The sequence below is a fragment of the Balaenoptera borealis genome (assembly GCF_965194805.1).
Source record: "Balaenoptera borealis genome assembly, chromosome: 11".
Classification (NCBI taxonomy): Eukaryota; Metazoa; Chordata; class Mammalia; order Artiodactyla; family Balaenopteridae; genus Balaenoptera; species Balaenoptera borealis.
Genome location: NC_138868.1, coordinates 88,022,951 through 88,042,973, shown reverse-complemented (window position 1 = coordinate 88,042,973; position 20,023 = coordinate 88,022,951). Strand labels below are relative to the sequence as shown.

Here is a 20,023-nt window from a genome sequence, read left to right as displayed (position 1 = left end):
TCTTTTAAGATAAAGATCTTTGTGGGAGAAGGAAAATGGGCGGTGTGGTTGGTCCTCATAAGTGTCTACTTTGTCCTTCAAATCAATTCTTTTTCAGAGCCAGCAGTAGGTATTTATAGCAAGAACAAGGTCTTGCCTGCCTCTTGGGTGAGAAGTACAGGTATCTTCAAGTTGAGGAGAAGACAAATTGAGGCTTAGTTTAGTGGTTTGGCTCCCAACTTAGATTTACTTATTTATTTTCATGGGAGACTTTTCTTTTTTATTTCTAAAAGGCATCATCAGTTATTTTTGTTATCATAATATACAACTTTCTCTTTTGTGGACCCCTAAGTCTCATTCATATCTTTCATGTCTTTTCAATAGAATTCACTTGCAAACATTTGGGGGGCATTTCTTTTTTTTTTTAAACTTTTTATTTTATATTGGAATATAGTTGATTAACAACGTTGTGATAGTGATAGTTTCAGGTGTACAGCAAAGTGATTCAGTTATACATATACATGTATCTATTCTTTTTCAAATTCTTTTCCCATTTAGGTTGTTGCATAATATTGAGGAGAGTTCCCTGTGCTATACAGTAGGTCCTTGTTGGTTATCCATTTTAAATATAGCAGTGTGTACATGTCAATCCCAAACTCCCTAACTGCCCCTCTTGCCTACCCTTCCCCCCTGGTAACCATAAGTTCGTTCTCTAAATCTGTGAGTCTCTTTCTGTTTTCTCAATAAGTTCATTTGTTTTTAGATTCCACATATAAATGATATCATACGATGTTTCTCTTTCTCTGTCTGACTTACTTCACTCAGTATGACAATCTCTAGGTCTGTCCATGTTGCTGCAAATGGCATTATTTCATTCTTTTTAATGGCTGAATAATATTCCATTGTATATATGTACCACATCTTCTCTATCCATTCCTCTGTTGATGGACATTTAGGTTGCCTCCATATCTTGGCTGTTGTAAACAGTGCTGCAATGAACATTGGAGTGCATGTATCCTTTTGGACCATGTTTTTCTCCAGATATATGCCCAGGAGCGGCATTGCAAGATCATATGGTAGCTCTATTTTTAGTTTTTTAAGGAACCTCCATACTGTTCTCCATAGTGGCTGTACCAATTTATATTCCCACCAACAGTGTAGAAGGTTTCCCTTTTCTCTATATCCTCTCCAGCATTTATTGTTTGTAGTCTTTTTGATGATAGCCATTTTGACTGGTATGAGGTGATATCTCAGTGTAGTTTTTATTTGCATTTCTCTAATAATTAGCGATGTTGAACATCTTTTCATGTGCCTTTTGGCCATCTATATGTCTTCTTTGGAGAAAAGTCTATTTAGGTCTTCTGCACATTTTTTGATTGGGTTATTTGTTTTGATGATATAAGCTGCATGAGCTGTTTGTAAATTTTGGAGACTAATCCCCTGTCGAGCACATCATTTGCAAATATTTTCTCACAATCTGTGGGTTGTCCTTTTGTTTATGGTTTTCTTTGCTGTGCAAAAGCTTTTGAGTTTAATTAGGTCCTATTTGTTTATTTTTGTTTTTATTTCCATTACTCTGGGAGATGGATCGAAAAAAAATATTGCTGTGATTTATGTCAGAGAGTGTTCTGCCTGTGTTTTCCTCTAAGAGTTTTATAGTGTCCAGTCTTGCATTTGGGTCTTTAATCCATTTTGAGCTTATTTTTGTATATAGTGTTAAAGAATGTTCTAATTTCATTTTTTTACATATAGCTGTCCAGTTTTCCCAGCACCATTTGTTGAAGAGACTGTCTTTCCAGCATTGTATAGTCTTGCCTCCTTTGTTGTAGATTAATTGACCATAGGTGAGTGGATTTATTTCTGGGCTTTCTATCCTGTTCCATTGATCTATATTTCTATTTTTGTGCCAGTACCATACTGTTTTGATGACTATAGCTTTGCATTATAGTCTGAAGCCAGGAAGCCTGATTTCTCCAGCTCCATTTTTCTTTCTCAAGATTGCTTTGGCTATTCAGGGTCTTTTGTGTCTCCATACAAATTTTAAGATTTTTTGTTCTAGTTCTGTGAAAAATGCTATTGGTAATTTGATAGGGATTGCATTGAATCTGTAGATTGCCTTGAGTGGTATAGTCATTTTCACAGTATTGATTCTTCTAATCCAAGAACATGGTATATCTTTCCATCTGTTTGTGTCATCTTTGATTTCTTTCATCAGCGTCTTATAGTTTTCATAGTACAGGTCTTTTGCCTCCTTAGGTAGATTTATATCTAGGTATTTTATTCTTTTTGATGCAATGGTAAATGGGATTATTTCCTTAATTTCTCTTTCTGGTCTTTTGTTGTTAGTGTATAGAAATGCAAGAGATTTCTGTGTATTAATTTTATAACCTGCAACTTTACCAAATTCATTGATTCATTGAATCATTGAGCTCAATTGATTCATTGAGCTCTAGTATTTTTCTGGTGACATCTTTAGGATTTTCTATGAATAGTATCATGTCATCTGCAAACAGTGACAGTTCAACTTCTTCTTTTGCAATTTGGATTCCTTTTATTTCTTTTTCTTCTCTGATTGCCATGGCTAGGACTTCTAAAACTATGTTGAATAAAAGTGACGAGAGTGGACATCCTTGTCTTATTCCTGATCTTAGAGGAAATGCCTTCAGCTTTTCACCATTGAGTATGATGTTAGCTGTAGGTTTGTCATATATGGCCATTATTATGTTGAGGTATGTTCCCTCTATGCCCACTGTGTGAAGAGTTTTTATCATAAATGGGTGCTGAATTTTGTCAAAAGCTTTTCCTGCATCTATTGAGATGATCATATGGTTTTTATTCTTCAGTTTGTTGGTGTGGAGTATCATATTGACTGATTTGCGTATGCTGAAAAATCCTTGCATCCTTGGGATAAATCCCACTTGATCATGGTGTATGATCCTTTTAATGTGTTGTTGGATTCTGTTTGCTAGTATTTTGTTGAGGATTTTTGCATCTTATGTTCATCAGTGATATTGGCCTGTAATTTTCTTGTTTTGTGGTATCTTTGTCTGGTTTTGGTATCAGGGTGATGGTAGACTCATAGAATGAGTTTGGGAGTGTTCCTTCCTCTGCAATTTTTTGAAGAGTTTCAGAAGGATTGGTGTTAGCTCTTCTCTAAATGTTTGGTAGAACTTCTGAAGCCATCAGGCCTCGACTTTTGTTTGTTGGGAGTGTTTTAATCACAATGTCAACTTCAGTGCTTGTGATTGGCCTGTTCATATTTTCTATTTCTTCCTGGTTCAGTCTTGGGATAATGTACCTTTCTAAGAACTTGTCCATTTCTTCCAGGTTGTCCATTTATTGGTATACAGTTGTTTGTAGTAGTTCTTATGATCCTTTGTATTTCTGTGGTGTCAGTTGTAACTTTTCCTTTTCCATTTCTAATTTTATTGATTTGAGTCCCCTCGCTTTTTTCTTGATGAGTCTGACTAAAGGTTTATCAATTTTGTTCATCTTTTCAAAGTACCAGCTTTTAGTTTCATTGATCTTTGCTATTGTTTTCTTCATTTTTATTTCATTTATTTCTGCTCTGATCTTTATGATTTGTTTCCTTCTACGAACTTAGGTTTTGTTTGTTCTTCTTTCTCTAGTTCCTTTAGATGTAAGGTTAGGTTGTTTATCTGGGATTTTTCTTGTTTCTTGAGGTAAGATTGTATTGCTATAAACTTCCCTCTTAGTACTGCAGGATTGGTTGGAGCATTTAATTCATTTACATTTTAAAAAAATTTTATTTATTTTTGGCTGTGTTGGGTCTTCATTGCTGTGTGTGGGCTTTCTCTATTTGCGGCGAGTGGGGGCTACTCTTTGTTGTGGTGCACAGGCTTCTCATTGCAGTGGCTTCTCTTGTTGTGGAGCATGGGCTGTAGGCTTGCGGGCTTCAGTAGTTGCAGCACATGGGCTCAGTAGTTGTGGCACACAGGCCCTAGAGCTCACGGGCTTCAGTAGTTGTGGCACGCAGACTCAGTAGTTGTGGCTCATGGGCTGTAGAGCGCAGACTCAGTAGTTGTGGTGCACGGGATTAGTTGCTCTGCAGCATGTGGGATCTTCCCAGACCAGGGCTTGAACCCACATCCCCTGCATTGGCAGGTGGATTCTTAACCACTGCTCCACCAGGGAAGTCCCTTAATTCATTTACATTTAAGGTAATTATTGATATGTATGTTCCTATTGCCATTTTCTTAATTGTTTTGGGTTTGTTTTGTAAGTCTTTTTTCTTCTTTTCCTCTTTTCTATTCTTTTGTGGTTTGATGACCATCTTTAGTGTTGTGTTTGGGTTGCTTTTTCTTTTGTGTGTGTCTATCTATTGTAGTTTTTGGGCTTGCTGTTCCCATGAGGTTTTGATATAGCAGTCTATATGTGTACAAGGTTATTTTAAGTTTCTGGTCTCTGCCCTGCCTAGAGGAGTTCCTTTAGCATTTGTTGCAAAGCTGGTCTGGTGGTGCTGAATTCTCTTGGCTAATGGCAGCCTCCAGGAGGGCTCACACCAATGAGTACTTCCCAGAACTGCTGCTGCCAGTGTCTTTGTCCCCACAGTGAGCCACAGCTGTCCCCTGCCTCTGCAAGAGACCCTCCAATACTAGTAGATAGTCTGGCCCAGTCTCTTATGGGGTCACTGCTTTTTCCCCTGGGTCCTGGGGAGCAGAAGAATTTGTGTGTGCCCTCCAAGAGTGGAGTTTCTATTTCCCCCATTCCTGTGGAAGTCCTGCAATCAAATCCTGCTGGCCTTCAAAGCTGGACTTTCTGGGGAACTCCTCCTCCTATTGCTGGACCCACAGGCTGGGAAGCCCAACTCAGGGCTCAGAACCTTCACTCAGTGGGAGAACTTCTGTGGTATAATTGCTTTCCAGTCTGTGGGTTGCCCACCCAGCGGGTATGGGATTTTATTCTATTGCGATTGCACCCCTCCTACCATCTCACTGTGGCCTCTACTTTGTCTTTGGATGTAGGATATCCTTTTTGTAGGTTCCAGTGTTTTTCCATTGATGGTTGCTCAGCAGTTAGTTGTGATTCCAGTGCTCTTGCAAGAAGGGGTGAATGCATGTCCTTCTACTCACCATCTTCGAGATCCCAAATTAGATTTAAAGGGAGAGGTAGAGACCTGAAGTCAATGTGACTCTTAACCTGTGGACAAGAATAGCCCCACTTGGTTGTGAATCTCTGATCTCTTTGTTAGATGCTACTCAAAAGATCAACATGCAGACATAGTAGTGACATGACAAAGGCCTTTCTTCAATTAAAAACTTTTTATCAATGATTGCATTGAAGGCATGCCTATCAGTTTTTAAAATCATAGGACTCTGGGCAGAATAGTAAATATCCTCAGCATTTTACTATTTACCACTCATCTGGAATGACTTCAGGATCCATGATGAAGACACTCCAGCCTTGTAATTCCTTGACCGTCCCCACTGCAGTGATTGTCCCCCTCTGTGCCACTTCACTAAGGCCACGTACTGAGGCCACATCCTGCATCTTATTCCACAGAATTGCCCTACCCCTGAAATCTTGAACTCTGAAACTCCACTTGGTGCTCAAAGCCCCAATTTCCACACTCCTCCATTCCCATGAAACTTATTTTCAATTGCGTCAAGTTCTCTTCTTCTTACTCTTCTCCATCTTCTCAGTTTATCAGCTTTCCTTTAGTTTCTTCTCCCAGGTGCAGATTCCACGATCAATCCCTTCAAATACACTCTCACCACCATCCTCACTTCCTTTGCCTTGGCGATCTCTGCCTCTCCTCTGACCATTTCTGGTCCTACATTAGCCTATTTCTGGTTTCCTCCACTCAGGGCCCAGGCCTCCTGAGCACTTCTAGAGGAAACACAGAACATTGCGGATTGATTCAATTACAAAATTATGATTTCCAGCCCCAGCTGAGCCCTTGGTGCTGCCAGGAAATCTTTAGCTCTTTCCAGCTTCCCACAGGGTCCCTTTCCTGAAGCCTCCATCACTCTCCCTGTCCCTTTCACTCTCAACAGATAGACCTGCCTACTTTATAATGGATAGAGGGGCAATTGGATTTGAGCTCCTTCAGCTGCTGTCTTCCCCACCTCCCCATCTCCCCACAGAGGTACCTACTCCTGCCTCTCATCATCATCAGAGGAAGTGGCCCTCTTCCCTCCTCATTCATGCTCCTCCCCTTGTATCTGTTTCTCCTTCACTAACCCCTCATCTCAGCCTGCAAATGTCCTCTCATTCCTAAGAAAACCCTCATTCCTTCCCACCTTCCTCTCCAGCAAATACCCTCTTTCCTCCTCTCACCGTTTCTGTTTTCCTGCTTACTGAGGTCTTCTCAGTTCACTGCCATCTGACTTTTCACCCCACCGTGCTATGCTATCAGTTCTCAGAAAGGTCACCAAAGCCTGTTAAATATTAAATGAAATGGGTTTTCCAGTCCTCAGCCTGACTTTTCTACAATATTTGACCTTTTTGACCACCCGTCTTAACATTCTCTGGTCCTGGATTCCCACATAACACTTTCTCTTGATTCTTCTTCTGTCTCTCTGATTGCATGTTTTAAAATAATTTTTTTTGCTGCTCACTTCACTGCCCCTTTGATGTTGATATTCCCCAGCCTCTGACCTGAGCATTCCCTCCTTTTCTCTCATTGTATGTTTTCTTTGCTATAGTAGAAATAATACATTCTTTAGAATAAGATGGGGTGGGTTCAGATTTCATTTTCACCACTTATCAGCACTATGATCTTGAGCAAGGTTTCCCATATGAAAAATGGGGCTAATAAAATCGATTTTAATGACTGGATATGATGATTAAAGGAGATAATGCATACAAAGTGCTTCATTCAGTGGCTGACAGGGATGGGCACTCAGTACATTTTCATTCTCCTCTTTCCCTCAGTGCCCTCTCTCTCCACTCCCTTTCCTGCCATATAACTTCTTATGGTTCACCTTACTTTTGGAGGTGTTGTAGATCCCAGGATTTGGAGTCAGCACTGGGTTGAGATCCTTGTTCTGTCACTTACCTGTCCTGTGACCCTGGGCTTGTTGTTGCTCTGAACCGTGGTTTCCACATCTGTAATATGGTAATAGTAGTTCCACATCTCTAATCAATGTGAAGGGGGGGATAAATATTTATATATTTGACCCTTGAACAACTTGGGGGTTAGGGGCACCAGCCCTCTGCATAGTGGGAAAACTGCGTATAACTTATAGTCAGCCCTTTATACCCATGGTTGCTTCACATCTGTGGTTCTGCATCAACCAACTGCAGATCATGTAGTACCACAGTATCTACTACTGAAAAAATCTGTGTATAAGTGGACCCATGCAGTTCAAACCCATGTTGTTCAAGGGTCAACTGTATAAATATATGTGCACACACATATATACACACACACATATATTTATATGAAAAGATGTTGGTTTAGTGCCTAGCACAGTACCTGGCATGTAGTAAGTGCTCAGTAGATGGTGTTATTATCCCATTTGCACCTATGGCTATGTCTGTCACACAGAGATGCTCTCAAATATCTCTCTCCCACCCCACACCCATCTCTTGTGCTCTAGACCTGTATTTTCCCAACTGGCTGTGGAACATCTCTACCCTGATGTTTTGCAAACGGCTCAGACTCTTGTTCAAAACTGAACTGTTTGCTTTTCCCCAATACTTGCTCTTCATGTATTCTCTGTCTCAGTTAAAGAATCACCATCCATTCAGGTGTGACTTTTGGACTCTCTTTTTGTCACTGCCTACCTCCTGTCAGTCATCTCTGACTTATTTCTGCTATTTGTTCCTTTCTAACTGTACTGCTTCAGTTTAGTCTCTTATCTTTTCTCACTTGTATTATTGCCTGAATGCTCCTCTTTCTGTCCCATATTCTACTCTATGTCCAGAGTGACCTTCTTAAGATACAAGTCTCACAGTTTCACTTTCCTGTTCCAAAACTTCATGCTTTCCTGTTGAAGTTCTTTAAGCCTTAAATTTAAGTGCTGGTAGGTCTTGTGCTGACCTGTTTCTCTATCATCATCACCTGCCACTGACGGCTCTGTCTACACACTAATTTGTTTACTGGCTATTCCTCCAAGATACCATATGCCTTCAGGCTCTTCCTTTTTTTAAAAATTTTTATTACCTCTCACTAGGATACCCTTCTACTCTTCTCCAATTGGCAAACATCCTTAAAGAACCAACTAAATGTCTTCTTTCCTCTTGATCTTTCCCTGATAACCTCATCCTTCCATCCTGTTGCTCCTGTGCATAGGTAACGTTTTTTAACACTTCTCCATTGTTGCAGTAATCATTTTGTATTATAGTTATTTATATGCCTGTAATTGCTGAGCTTGGACAATGCCTGGCAGATAGTAGGGACTCAAAAAATGTTGGTTGATTTGAATAAATGAATGAATAGAATGACAGGGTCTAGAAGGATCTTGTGAGATGGAATCTAACAAGTTAAAATTTATTAAAGGTAAATATGGATCAAGAAAACCAGTTATTACAATAATGAAGATGGAAGAGATTGGTTTAACAGCAGAATGTGTTAAAAATTAGGGGTTTTGCTTGACAGCTCAGTGCAAGTCAGCAATTTGAGGTGGTAACAAATAAAAACAAGAAAGAAAGAAAAGAATATGAAATATCTTAAATGAGGAAGCTGAGTGTCTGAGTTTATACACAGAGTATTGTGTTTGGCTCTACGTATCATGATTTTATTGGGATTTAGACCAGAATAACAATAATTATTGAAACTATTTTGTTTTGAATGTTTTTTGATAAAAAAATTACCAAAATAGAGTGAGAAACCACTAGCTAACGTATCAAGGAAAAAGGGAGAAAGCAATGACAATGAAGGAATTCCCTGGCAGTCCAGTGGTTAGGACTCTGCACTTCCATTGCAGGGGACACGGGTTCAATCCCTGGTCAGGGAACTAAGATCCCACAAGCCGCATGGTGTGGCCAAAAAAAAAAAGAAAAAAAAAAAGAAAAGAAGAAAAGAAAGAAATGACAATGAAAAAGAAGCCATTGAAACAGATAAAAAATTATAGAAGATTTTGTGGGCCTCTATGCAAATACATTTGAAAACCTCAAGGAAATGGATAATTCCCTGAGGAAATACAGAATACCAAAATTGATAGAGGTAGAAAGTTTAAACAGACCAATTTCTGTAGAAGAAAACAAGAAACTTATTGTGAAACTGCTTCTTAAAAAAAGCACTAGGGGGCTTCCCTGGTGGTGCAGTGGTTGAGAATCCGCCTGCCAATGCAGGGGACACGGGTTCGAGCCCTGGTCTGGGAAGATCCCACATGCTGCGGAGCAACTGGGCCTGTGAGCCACAACTACTGAGCCTGCGCGTCTGGAGCCTGTGCTCCGCAACAAGAGAGGCCGTGATAGTGAGACGCCCGCGCACCGCGATGAGGAGTGGCCCCCGCTCGCCGCAGCTAGAGAGAGCCCTCACACAGAAACGAAGACCCTCACACAGAAACGAAGACCCAACACAGCCAAAAATAAAAATAAAATAAATAAATAAATTTATAAAAAAAAAAAAAAGCACTAGGCCCAGATTATTTCACAGGGAAATTCTACCAAACCTTCAAATATCAGATAGTTTCAGTGCTCTATAGATTATTTTAAAGGATTGAAAATGAAGAGAAGTTTCCCACTTTTTATGAAGCAAGTATAATATTGATATCTACACATGATAAAGTTGTTACAAAAAAGAAGACAATTATTCATATTATTTATGAATATCCATAAAAAAGTACGAAATATATAGTACTAATATAATATAAATATTTTCTTAACAAACAGAATCCAACACTACATTAAACATATAATTCACTATGATCAAGTAGGATTAATTCCAAGAATGCAAGATGGGTTCATTATTTGGAAATCCATTACTGTCATATACCATATTAATAGATCTCAAGAAAAATAATCATAATCATAGTCATAATCATAATCTTCTCCATAAATGCTAACAAAATGTTTGTCAAAATTCAACATCCATTCCTCATAAAAATACTCAAGATAGTAGGACTTGATGGATACTTTCTTAACACGATTTTGTACATATATGTATATATACACACATACATACAAATTTATATATGTATTTTATATATACATATATTTATATATGTGAGTATATATGTGTGTATATATACATGTATACGTATATATACACGTATATATCTACACACAGATATAAATTAATATATTTTCATTTTAGTCCTAAAACCAGTAATATTAATTGGGAACCATTACAAGTTTTTTTCTAAAGCAGAAACAAGGAAAGGATGCCTACTATCTTCACTTATATTTAACCAGATGTAGCCAATACAATTAGACTAAAGAAACTAATTAGAGGCACACGGATTAGTAAAGTAAACCTGGAAAGCTGCAGAGAATTAATGACAAAATAACACAAACAAATAAAAGGTGAGGTAACAGGATGTAAAATTAACATACTGAAATCACTAGCTTTCATATACACAAATAATAACCAGTTAGGGGGCATAATGGTAGGAACAAACCTCATTTAAAATAGCAACAAAGAAGAGTAAATGCTTAGAAATGAGTTTAATAAGAAATGTGCAAACTTTCAAACACTCCTAAAAGACACAATTAAATGGAAAGATCCTCTGTTCTTGAATAGGATGGATGATTCAACATCACAAACATGTCAGTTCTCCCTAAGTTAATTTTTAAATTTAATACAATCTTAATAAAAATTCCAGTTTTTAAAGGAAGTTAGACAAATGAATACTAAAGTTCATGTGGAAAAATAAATATGCAAGAATAGTCAAGAAAACACTAATAAAGAAAATTCTCAGAGAGGGGTGGGGACTAGCCCTATCAGATGTTAAAATATACTATAAAGACTCTATAATTAAAACATTGTGATATTGATGCATGAATGGACAAATAGACAAGTGATACAGAATAAAAAGCCCAGAAATGGACCCAAGAACTTATGGAAATTGGGTTTATAAACTCAATAAAATTGAGGGAGAAAGCAGTTTAAACATCCTCTCATATCAAAAATGATAAAATTATAAAGATGTCATCTCAAATCACTGCGTAAAGAGGGCCTTAAAAAAAAAACCTTTATTTCCTGCAGCTTAAAAAAAATTGTGGTAAAAAACACATAAAATTTGCCAACTCAACCATATTTAAATGTACAGGTTAGTGTTGTGAAACAGATCTTCAGAACTTTTTCATCTTGAGAAACTGAAACTCTATACCCATTAAACAATAGCTCTCCATTTCCCCCTCCCCTGAGTCCCTGGTAACCACCATTCTACTTCCTGTTTCTGTGAGTTTGACTACTTTAGATATCTCATGTAAGTGCTATCATATAGTATTTGTCTTTTGTGACTGGCTTATTTCATTTAGATGGTGTCCTTAAGGTTTATCCATGTTATAGCATGTGACAGAATTTCTTTCCTTTTTAAGGCTGTGTAATATATATTAATATATGTATGTTAAATTTTGTTTATCCCATTCTTCAGCTGATGGATGCTTGGGTTGTTTCCACCTTTTGGTTATTGTAAATAATGCTGCTGTAAGATGGGTGTACAAATATCTCTTTGAATCCCTGCTTTCAAGACCATAGCCTTTTAAGACAAGCCTTTAAGAGAAGACCAAGCCTTTTAGCTTGTTATTCATGCTGAAGACATTAAGCATTCAATCTGTCAAGCATATGAGAGAAAAGACTAAATAATGTTAAACCCTTTTAAAAGCAAAGCACAAACTTTTCCTTACAGTGTTTTGATGTTCCATCATTTAGACACATCATTTCTATAGTATAATTATATGGACAAAAATGATTATCCAGTAAAGACAGTCATCTTACTTGCTTACTTTAGCATAGTTTTGATAAATTTGAAAAAATTTTAAATAAATAGAAAATGTAATATGTATAAGATATGAAGATAACTATCTCTAAAAGTTTTGGAATCCATTTTAATTTGAGAAATATCAAGCATTCCATATGCTGATATCTTGGCTATAGGTTAAAGACAGAATTATCTTAGGCGTCACCAGCTTAGGGTTTTTATTTAGCCCTCTGATGTGTGAGCTTTTTGATAAGGGGTAAGGGTCAAGAGAATGTAAGTTGCTCTTTCATTGTTATACTCCAGGATATACTCAAAAGCTATCAACCCTTAATTTCAAGTTCTTTGACTGAGCAGGTTCTGCTGGGAACCCATCCCATTTCCTTATTTCTGTATTTGAAATCTCTCATTTTGACCCCATGTTTATCTTCCTAATATTTATTTTTCTATTTTTGCTCCTGTTTAAAGGTACAATCACTGGTTTGATGGAATGGCTTTACTTCACCAGTTCAAGGTGGAGAAGGGCACAGTGACATACAGGAGCAAGTTTCTACAGAGTGATACATATAAGGCCAACAGTGTTCATGATCGAATTGTGATCTCAGAATTTGGCACATTGGCTCTCCCTGATCCATGCAAGAATGTTTTTGAACGTTTCATGTCAAAATTTGAACTGCCTGGTAAGCAGCCTTTAATATGCTCAGAATTTGCCGGGGATAGTGATGATTCTTTAAATTATTATGATATATGTCGATCTATATAAATATGAATATTGAAATATATATATTTTTGATATGAGAGGATGTTTAAACTGCTTTCTCCCTTGAGAAAGTTGTGGTGTTTAAATAACTCTGGGGTTTGATTTCAGCAATTACTGACAACACCAATGTCAACTATGTGCAGTACAAGGGTGATTACTACATTAGTACGGAAACCAACTTCATGAATAAAGTGGACATTGAAACCCTGGAAAAAACAGAAAAGGTAAAATATAGGTTAAAAATGAATATAATAAACCCTAAAATTTCTCTCCATTCAAAATACTTTTTAGAGTAGCTAATATCTGAAGAAAAAATTGGATCCTTAAACAAAATCAAAGTTACCCACTGATTCACGTCATTGTGTACCCTCTGTCCTGGTTAGAATGGCCTGTGGGGTTGGGGTTTTCCTTAAAGATAGTTCTAGACTTCTTCTTCCTTAGTCCTAATGTCTGAAGGCTAGGGCTAAGGAGAAATAGAGTAGTACAGACTTATTTTTTTTAATCTTTTTTTTAAACATCTTTATTGGAGTATAATTGTTTTACAATGTTGTTTTAGTTTCTGCTGTATAACTCAGTGAATCAGCTATATGCATACGTATATCCCCATATCCCCTCCCTCTTGCGTCTCCCTCCCACCCTCCCTATCCCACCCCTCTAGGTGGTTGCAAAGCATCGAGCTGATCTCCCTGTGCTATGCAGCTGCTTCCTACTAGCTATCTATTTTACATTTGGTAGTGTATATATGTACATGCCACTCTCTCACTTCATCCCAGCTTACCCTTCCCCCTCCCCGTGTCCTCAAGTCCATTCTCTACAGCTGTGTCTTTATTCCTGTCCTGCCTCTAGGTTCATCAGAACCATTTTTTTTTTTTTTAGATTCCTTATATGTGTGTTAGCATATGGTATTTGTTTTTCTCTTTCTGACTTACTTCACTCTGTATGACAGATTCTATGTCCATCTACCTCGCCAGAAATAACTCAGTTTCGTTTCTTTTTATGGCTGAGTAATATTCCGTTGTATATATGTGCCACATCTTCTTTATCCATTCATCTCTTGATCCATTAGGTTGCTACCATATGACCCAGCAATCCCACTACTGGACATATATCCTGAGAAAACCATAATTCAAAAAGAGTCATGTACCACAATGTTCATTGCAGCACTATTTACAATAGTCAGACTTATTTTTGCCAATTCATTTTCTGCCTAGCTACAGGTAGAACTGGACTGGAGATTATCTAGACCCAGACTGCCTTCATGTTACACATTAATTAAAGATAAAATAAAACTTTGGGCCAGAATTTTAATTTTAATTCTTATTCTTTTGAACTTTCCTGTGATCTTGTGATCTTGGGCAAAAAAAAAAATTCGTACTGGATAATCATTTTTGTCCATTTTTTGTTGTTGGTGGTGGTAGAGTTTTTGTTTGGTTTTGTTGTTCTTTGGTCTTAGTTTCTTTTTCTTTAGTAGGAAAAATAATTTTTATTTCTCAGAGGTGAGACATTAGGGCTTAAACTGTAGTTTTTATATCTTATTTTAAAAATATTTGACACATCCCTACTGTCTATGCATCTAAATAGAGATCTGCCCATGTAATATTTAAGTCTCTATATGGTCTTAAATTTGCAGGTAGACTGGAGCAAATTTATTGCTGTGAATGGAGCAACTGCACATCCTCATTATGACAAAGATGGAACAGCATACAACATGGGGAACTCCTATGGGCAACATGGTAAAGTTGGGATGGGGGTCTTTTAAAAAATAATTGGGAGTTAACTGTCCTCCCACAATTCCATTATGGCCAAGATGTTAACATATTTGAAACTTCATTTGAAAGGTTGAGAAAGAAATCTCCGAAGTAGCATTACTGAACTTAAAATATATAATTTATAATTAAGTTCTGTGGTCTTTTTGCACATATGCTTGGAAGCTGATTTTCTATTTGATCTTTTCAGCATGACTCACATTTTTATGTTCCATTATGCTTTTTGGCTCACAAGCATTGTAGGGATGAGTAATGTATTTTTCAAACTTGAATTTTTAGGAAGTACCATATTGTAAGTATAAGAAATTTAGAATGCTACAGCAAAGAGATATAGAGAAGGTATACTGTATATTACATAGGAAGGAATTTATTATTACCATGGGAGTAATACACTACAAAGTAAGTTAAGGTTAAAGTTTGGTTGCATTCACAACCACTTACATCACATCTCTTTCCTGGTCATTCATATACTTCCCCAGCTGCCTATTAATCTGTTCCAGAAGGTTCTAGTGGCTAATAACGATAACCAGCATTTATTGAGTGCCTAGTATGTGCTGGTGTTAACTTTTTTCCATATATTTTCTCATTTAATCTTTATAAAAGTCTCTGAGAAAGGTACTATTATTTTTATTTTTAAAAAATTGAAGTATAGTTGATTTACAATGTTGTGTTAGTTTCTGGTATACAGCAAAGTGATTCAGTTACATATATATGTATATATATATTCTTTTCCATTATGGTTTATTACAAGATATCGAACATAGTTCCCTGTGTTATACAGTACAACCTTGTTGTTTATTTTATATATAGTAGTTTGTATCTGCTAATCCCAAACTCCTAATTTATTCCTCACCCCTTTCCCCTTTGGCAACCATAAGTTTGTTTTCTATGTCTGTCAGTCTATTTCTGTTTCGTAAAGAAGTTCATTTGTATCATGTTTTAGATTCCACATATAAGTGATGTCGTATGATATTTGTCTTTCTCTGTCTGTCTTACTTCACTTAGTATGATAATCTGTAGGTCTATCCATGGCATTAAGAAAGGCTGTTATTACCCCCATTTTATAGACAAGGGCAGTGAACCTTGAGAAGATTTAAGATGCTTGCTTAGGCAAGCTTCAAGTGTCTAGTCTGAGTAACACACAAAAACTTGCTACTAGTCACTCCATTAGATCATCTTAATTATTTATCACTGACTACAGAGGCGTCTCTCAAGGCATGCACATTCATTATCCTGTACCCAAGTACACATCTCTCTCTCTGTTTGAAAAGGAATGTGTAAGTATAAGCATTAGAAGTTTCTGACTATCTTAGCTGTCAATCTGTCATCTATAACCTACGAATCTTTTGTATGGGTTAACTTTTGAATAGGTTAATATATACATATGGTAAGTAATTGACTTTGTGGGTTGTTCATCTCTACCTCTCCATATTTACACGTATGAGTGTATATGAAAATGAATACTGCAGGTTTGCTTTTTACCAGCTCAAGAAGAGTTAGGATACCCTGGAAACTTCATCACTCAGCCCTCTCTCTTCTTTGTTACCCGACCTCAGGTTGGGATGTATTCTTCAAAGCTGTTATAGGAGACAGCAAACATCTTTTTAGGTAAAATCTTTCAGCAAATGGGTAAACTGACTCAGCAATATTTTGTCCATGCATCTTATTTGATCATAAAAAAAATTCATTTCTTAATAAATTAACTCTAATACCCAAGTAGATAACTTCGTAACTAGTTCATAATATGAGAAATACTGTTTAACCATTCTTAATTATTTTTCTAAAATAAATAGTCATTAGATCAGTGATTCTCAGCCTTTAGAGCACCTAAAAACCATCTGGAATGCTTCCTAGCAATGTAGATCACTGAGCTTCATCTTCAGAGATTCTGGTTCACTAGACCTGAAAAAGGGTTAAGAGTCTGCATTGTAACTACACTTTCACTCCTTATCTTGGTACATTTTAACAAGATCTCCAGGTGATTTTGGTGCAAGTGGCCCATGAATCTTTGAGAAACCTTGCCACCAATCATCAGAGGCTGTGCTTGTTATTTTGCCTCAATTTGATGTTTATACAAAGTCCTGAAGAGTCTCCCAGAGTTAGGCTCACAGTATTGGGCAGGTCATTCCTCTAGGCATTCAGTTCTCTGCTGGGTGTTTCCTGAGTGTCTGTCTGCTTTGCTCATGCCTTCAAGACTTGAAGTTAGGACAGTTCATTAACTAGCAGTGTTCAAATTTAGTGAATTGAGTAATTGTCACTTAATCCAATTGCTGAGACAGGAAATTTTTCTCTTGATCTTCTAATCTCAACTAAAACTGGATTTACTTCTTTTTTCTTACTTGATTATTTGGTTCAGTGAGGAATTTTTAAACTGGAACGCAAATGTACATGTAGCTGCAGGGAACTCTACTAGATAGTATGCGTTTGGGGGAAATTTAGTGATTTTCTTTGTAAATAAAGTGCTTGCTAATAATTTCTACCTTTCCAGGTATTTTAAAAAGGCTTTTTAAAATTAAAAAAAAATCCTCTAAACATTAATCCAGCTAGTTTTAAGTACTAATTTAAAATACATAAACAGTTAGACAGTAGTATGGTATTCTTGGAACTCTAGAGTTTGTCTTTCATTTCTTTTATAACTCATCACTGTATAAAGCATGGTGTTTTATTTATAATTGGTTCTCAAAACATATAATGTCCTAACCTAGACCTCTCCATCAGTTGCTTACTCAGTGTTTTTACTAAGATGTCTGATAGATGTTACAAAATTAATTTGTTTAAAACCAAACTCTTGATCTTTCCCTCTAAACTTTCTCTGCTTAAAATGTTCCCTATCTCAGTTGATGGTAACTCTGTCCTTCCACTTGCTTAAGATGATAACTTTGGAATCATTTTTTATACCTCTTTTACATCCACATCTAATGGGTCAAAAAGTAATTTAAGTAATGCCTTCAAAATATATCAAAAATCCGACTACCTCATATCACCTCCATTGCCACCACTCTGGTTTAGGCCACCATTCTTTCTCATTTGAATTATTGTAGTAGCTTCTTAACTAGTCTCGTTACTTCCCCCCTTGCCCCACTTCAGTTTATTCTTAGCATATCAGCCAGTTATCCTTTTAACCCACCCCACCTCATCTAGAATTTTCTCTTTGCTTACTATGGATAGGGCCACACTGGCCTCATTGCTCTTTTTTTTTTTTAAATTTTATTTATTTATTTATTTATGGCTGTGTTGGGTCTTCGTTTCTGTGCGAGGGCTTTCTCTAGTTGTGGCAAGTGGGGGCCACTCTTCATCGCGGTGCGCGGGCCTTTCACTATTGGCCTCTCTTGTTGCGGAGCACAGGCTCCAGACGCGCAGGCTCAGCAATTGTGGCTCACGGGCCTAGTCGCTCCGCGGCATGTGGGATCTTCCCAGACCAGGGCTCGAACCTGTGTCCCCTGCATTGGCAGGCAGATTCTCAACCACTGCGCCACCAGGGAAGCCCAGCCTCATTGCTCATATTTGAACACTCCAAACTTATTCTTGGCTGAGAATCTTTGCATCTGATCTTCTCTCCACCTGAAATGCATTTCTCCCAGATATCCTCAAGGCTCTCTTCCTCACTTCCTTCAGGTCTTTACTCAAATGTCACCTTCTTAGTGAAACCTTCCCAGACCACCATAATTAAAATTGCAAACAGTAGCCCCCATCCTTATACACTCACTTCTAATCCCCATTCCCTGGTTTATTTCTCAATATAGTTCTTCTCATCATCTGATGCATTATATTTTTACTTATTGTATGATTTTTTTAGAATTTGAGCTTTATAAATGAAGAGCCTTTTGTCTATTTTGTACACTGCTGTATACAAGTGTCTAGGATATGGTACTTAGGACTCTTACAAGAGTGCCTAGAACATAGTTGACACTCAGTAAGTAGTTGCTGATAATGAGTAGGGAACTGTATGGTTATCTTGTTCCAAAGGAAGCTTAGTGATTGTGAAGTTCTATAAGTTACCTAAGTTCTTCAGGACCTACATTGGCACTTCTAACACCAGGAAGATAATTCAATATGAGCTCAATATTTGTTCATTCATTGAGTGATTTAACAAACATATGTTGTTAATCTGTCAGTAGTATTTATAGTGTACCTACTAAATGCCAAGTCATTGTTTGGTACTGAATATGCAAAGATGTATCAGACACAATTCCTGCTCCAGAAGAGCTCAGTCTACTAGGAAACAGATAAATAAGCAGAAAATTATAGTACAATGAGATAAGTACTATGACAGTATAGGATATAATTAAAGCATAAAGGAGGGGCACCAAATACCTTTGGGTGGGGAAGAGTCAGGAAAGGCTACTTGAGGAGTGGGTACCTGAGTTGATTCTTGAGGAAGTAGTAATAGTCAGATGAATGATTGCATGAATGAATGTTGATGAGACAGGATGAGATGGGACCCAAAGTGACCCCAGGGATCTAGAAGACTGAAAGGAAGGAGTTGGACATAGGTACAAATGGAGATTGTAGTTTTTGGAGCTGGGGAGTGGGAAGAAGGACAAATAGAATTTGAGGATATTCCTGGCTGCTACCTTATCTTTTCCTATGAAGCTGGGATTGAGTTCATCTTCAGAGAGCTAGAGGGGAACCATTTGTGGACATTAAAATACAATAGCTGTTGGATGATTACTTTGTGTATGATGTTTCAAAACGTTAGCTAATACCTTTTATAAAGTTAATATATTTTTTGTATCCAAGTCTTTGAAATAACCCTTTATGAAATATGGGTGTCATGCATATTGTATAAATTTCTTAACTGCTTTTGCCTAGTTCACAAGTGCAAGGGTTATCTTTTTTCTTAAAGTGAATGTAAAACAGTTAAGACAGGACTTTCCATTTTCCAGGCTCTTGCTATAATGTTATTCGCGTTCCTCCGGAGAAAGTAGACCTTGGGGAGACAATCCATGGAGCCCAGGTGATATGTTCTATTGCTTCTGCAGAGAGGATGAAACCTTCTTACTACCACAGCTTTGGTGAGCCCAAAGATAAGACAAATTTTAATGGGGCCTGCCTTAAAGTAACTGTTGCAGAGGGACAAATTTTGACAAGTACTCTGTTAATACAGTTTATTAGAGTATGGTGATAAGAGACCAAGGTTGCATTTTAATGCCAATTAAGTTTATTCTGTTTAGTCACATACTTCTTACCCTAGCCAACTGACTGATTGAAAACATATTTTAATACAAGCAATTACTAAAAAATTAATTGGAAACACCAATTAATTTTTAAGTTTTTAATTAATTGACTGCTCTAGGAAATAGTTGTCAGTTTAAGAAATCATTGGTCCCTTCCCAGCACATTGAGTCAGGCTGAGATTTTGTCACCCAGCACTAACTCCACTTCAGTTCTCTATAGAGAACAGCCTCTCCCTTCAGCCCCCTGCTCCAGGATGACACAATGAGTAACCTCTAGTCATAGAAATCAGTCTCTTTGGTTGTTTTATATTATGTTATATGTCATTGAATATCTAAATACAAAGTTAAAAAAAAAACATTTATGCATGTTTCCACAACAGAGACTATGGATTTTGGGTGATTGTGATGTGTCAATGTAGGTTCATCAGTTGTAACAAATGGACCACTCTGGTGGAGGAAATTGATAATGTGGAGGCTGTGCGTGTTTGGGGACAGGTGGTATATGGG

The 20,023-nt window shown here is 37.2% G+C and overlaps 1 protein-coding gene across 6 annotated transcripts in view; it reads left to right on the top strand.

Moving 5' to 3' along the window:
• Positions 1 to 20,023, top strand: part of BCO2 (beta-carotene oxygenase 2) — a 56,141-nt gene that overhangs the window by 20,977 nt on the left and 15,141 nt on the right. For all 6 annotated transcript variants that reach the window (XM_082343514.1, XM_082343512.1, XM_082343515.1 and 3 more), the window contains 4 exons: positions 12,282 to 12,493; positions 12,682 to 12,797; positions 14,204 to 14,306; positions 19,226 to 19,354. In XM_082343514.1, coding sequence (XP_082199640.1) covers positions 12,282 to 12,493; positions 12,682 to 12,797; positions 14,204 to 14,306; positions 19,226 to 19,354 — 560 coding nt within the window. The remainder of the gene's footprint in view (positions 1 to 12,281; positions 12,494 to 12,681; positions 12,798 to 14,203; positions 14,307 to 19,225; positions 19,355 to 20,023) is intronic.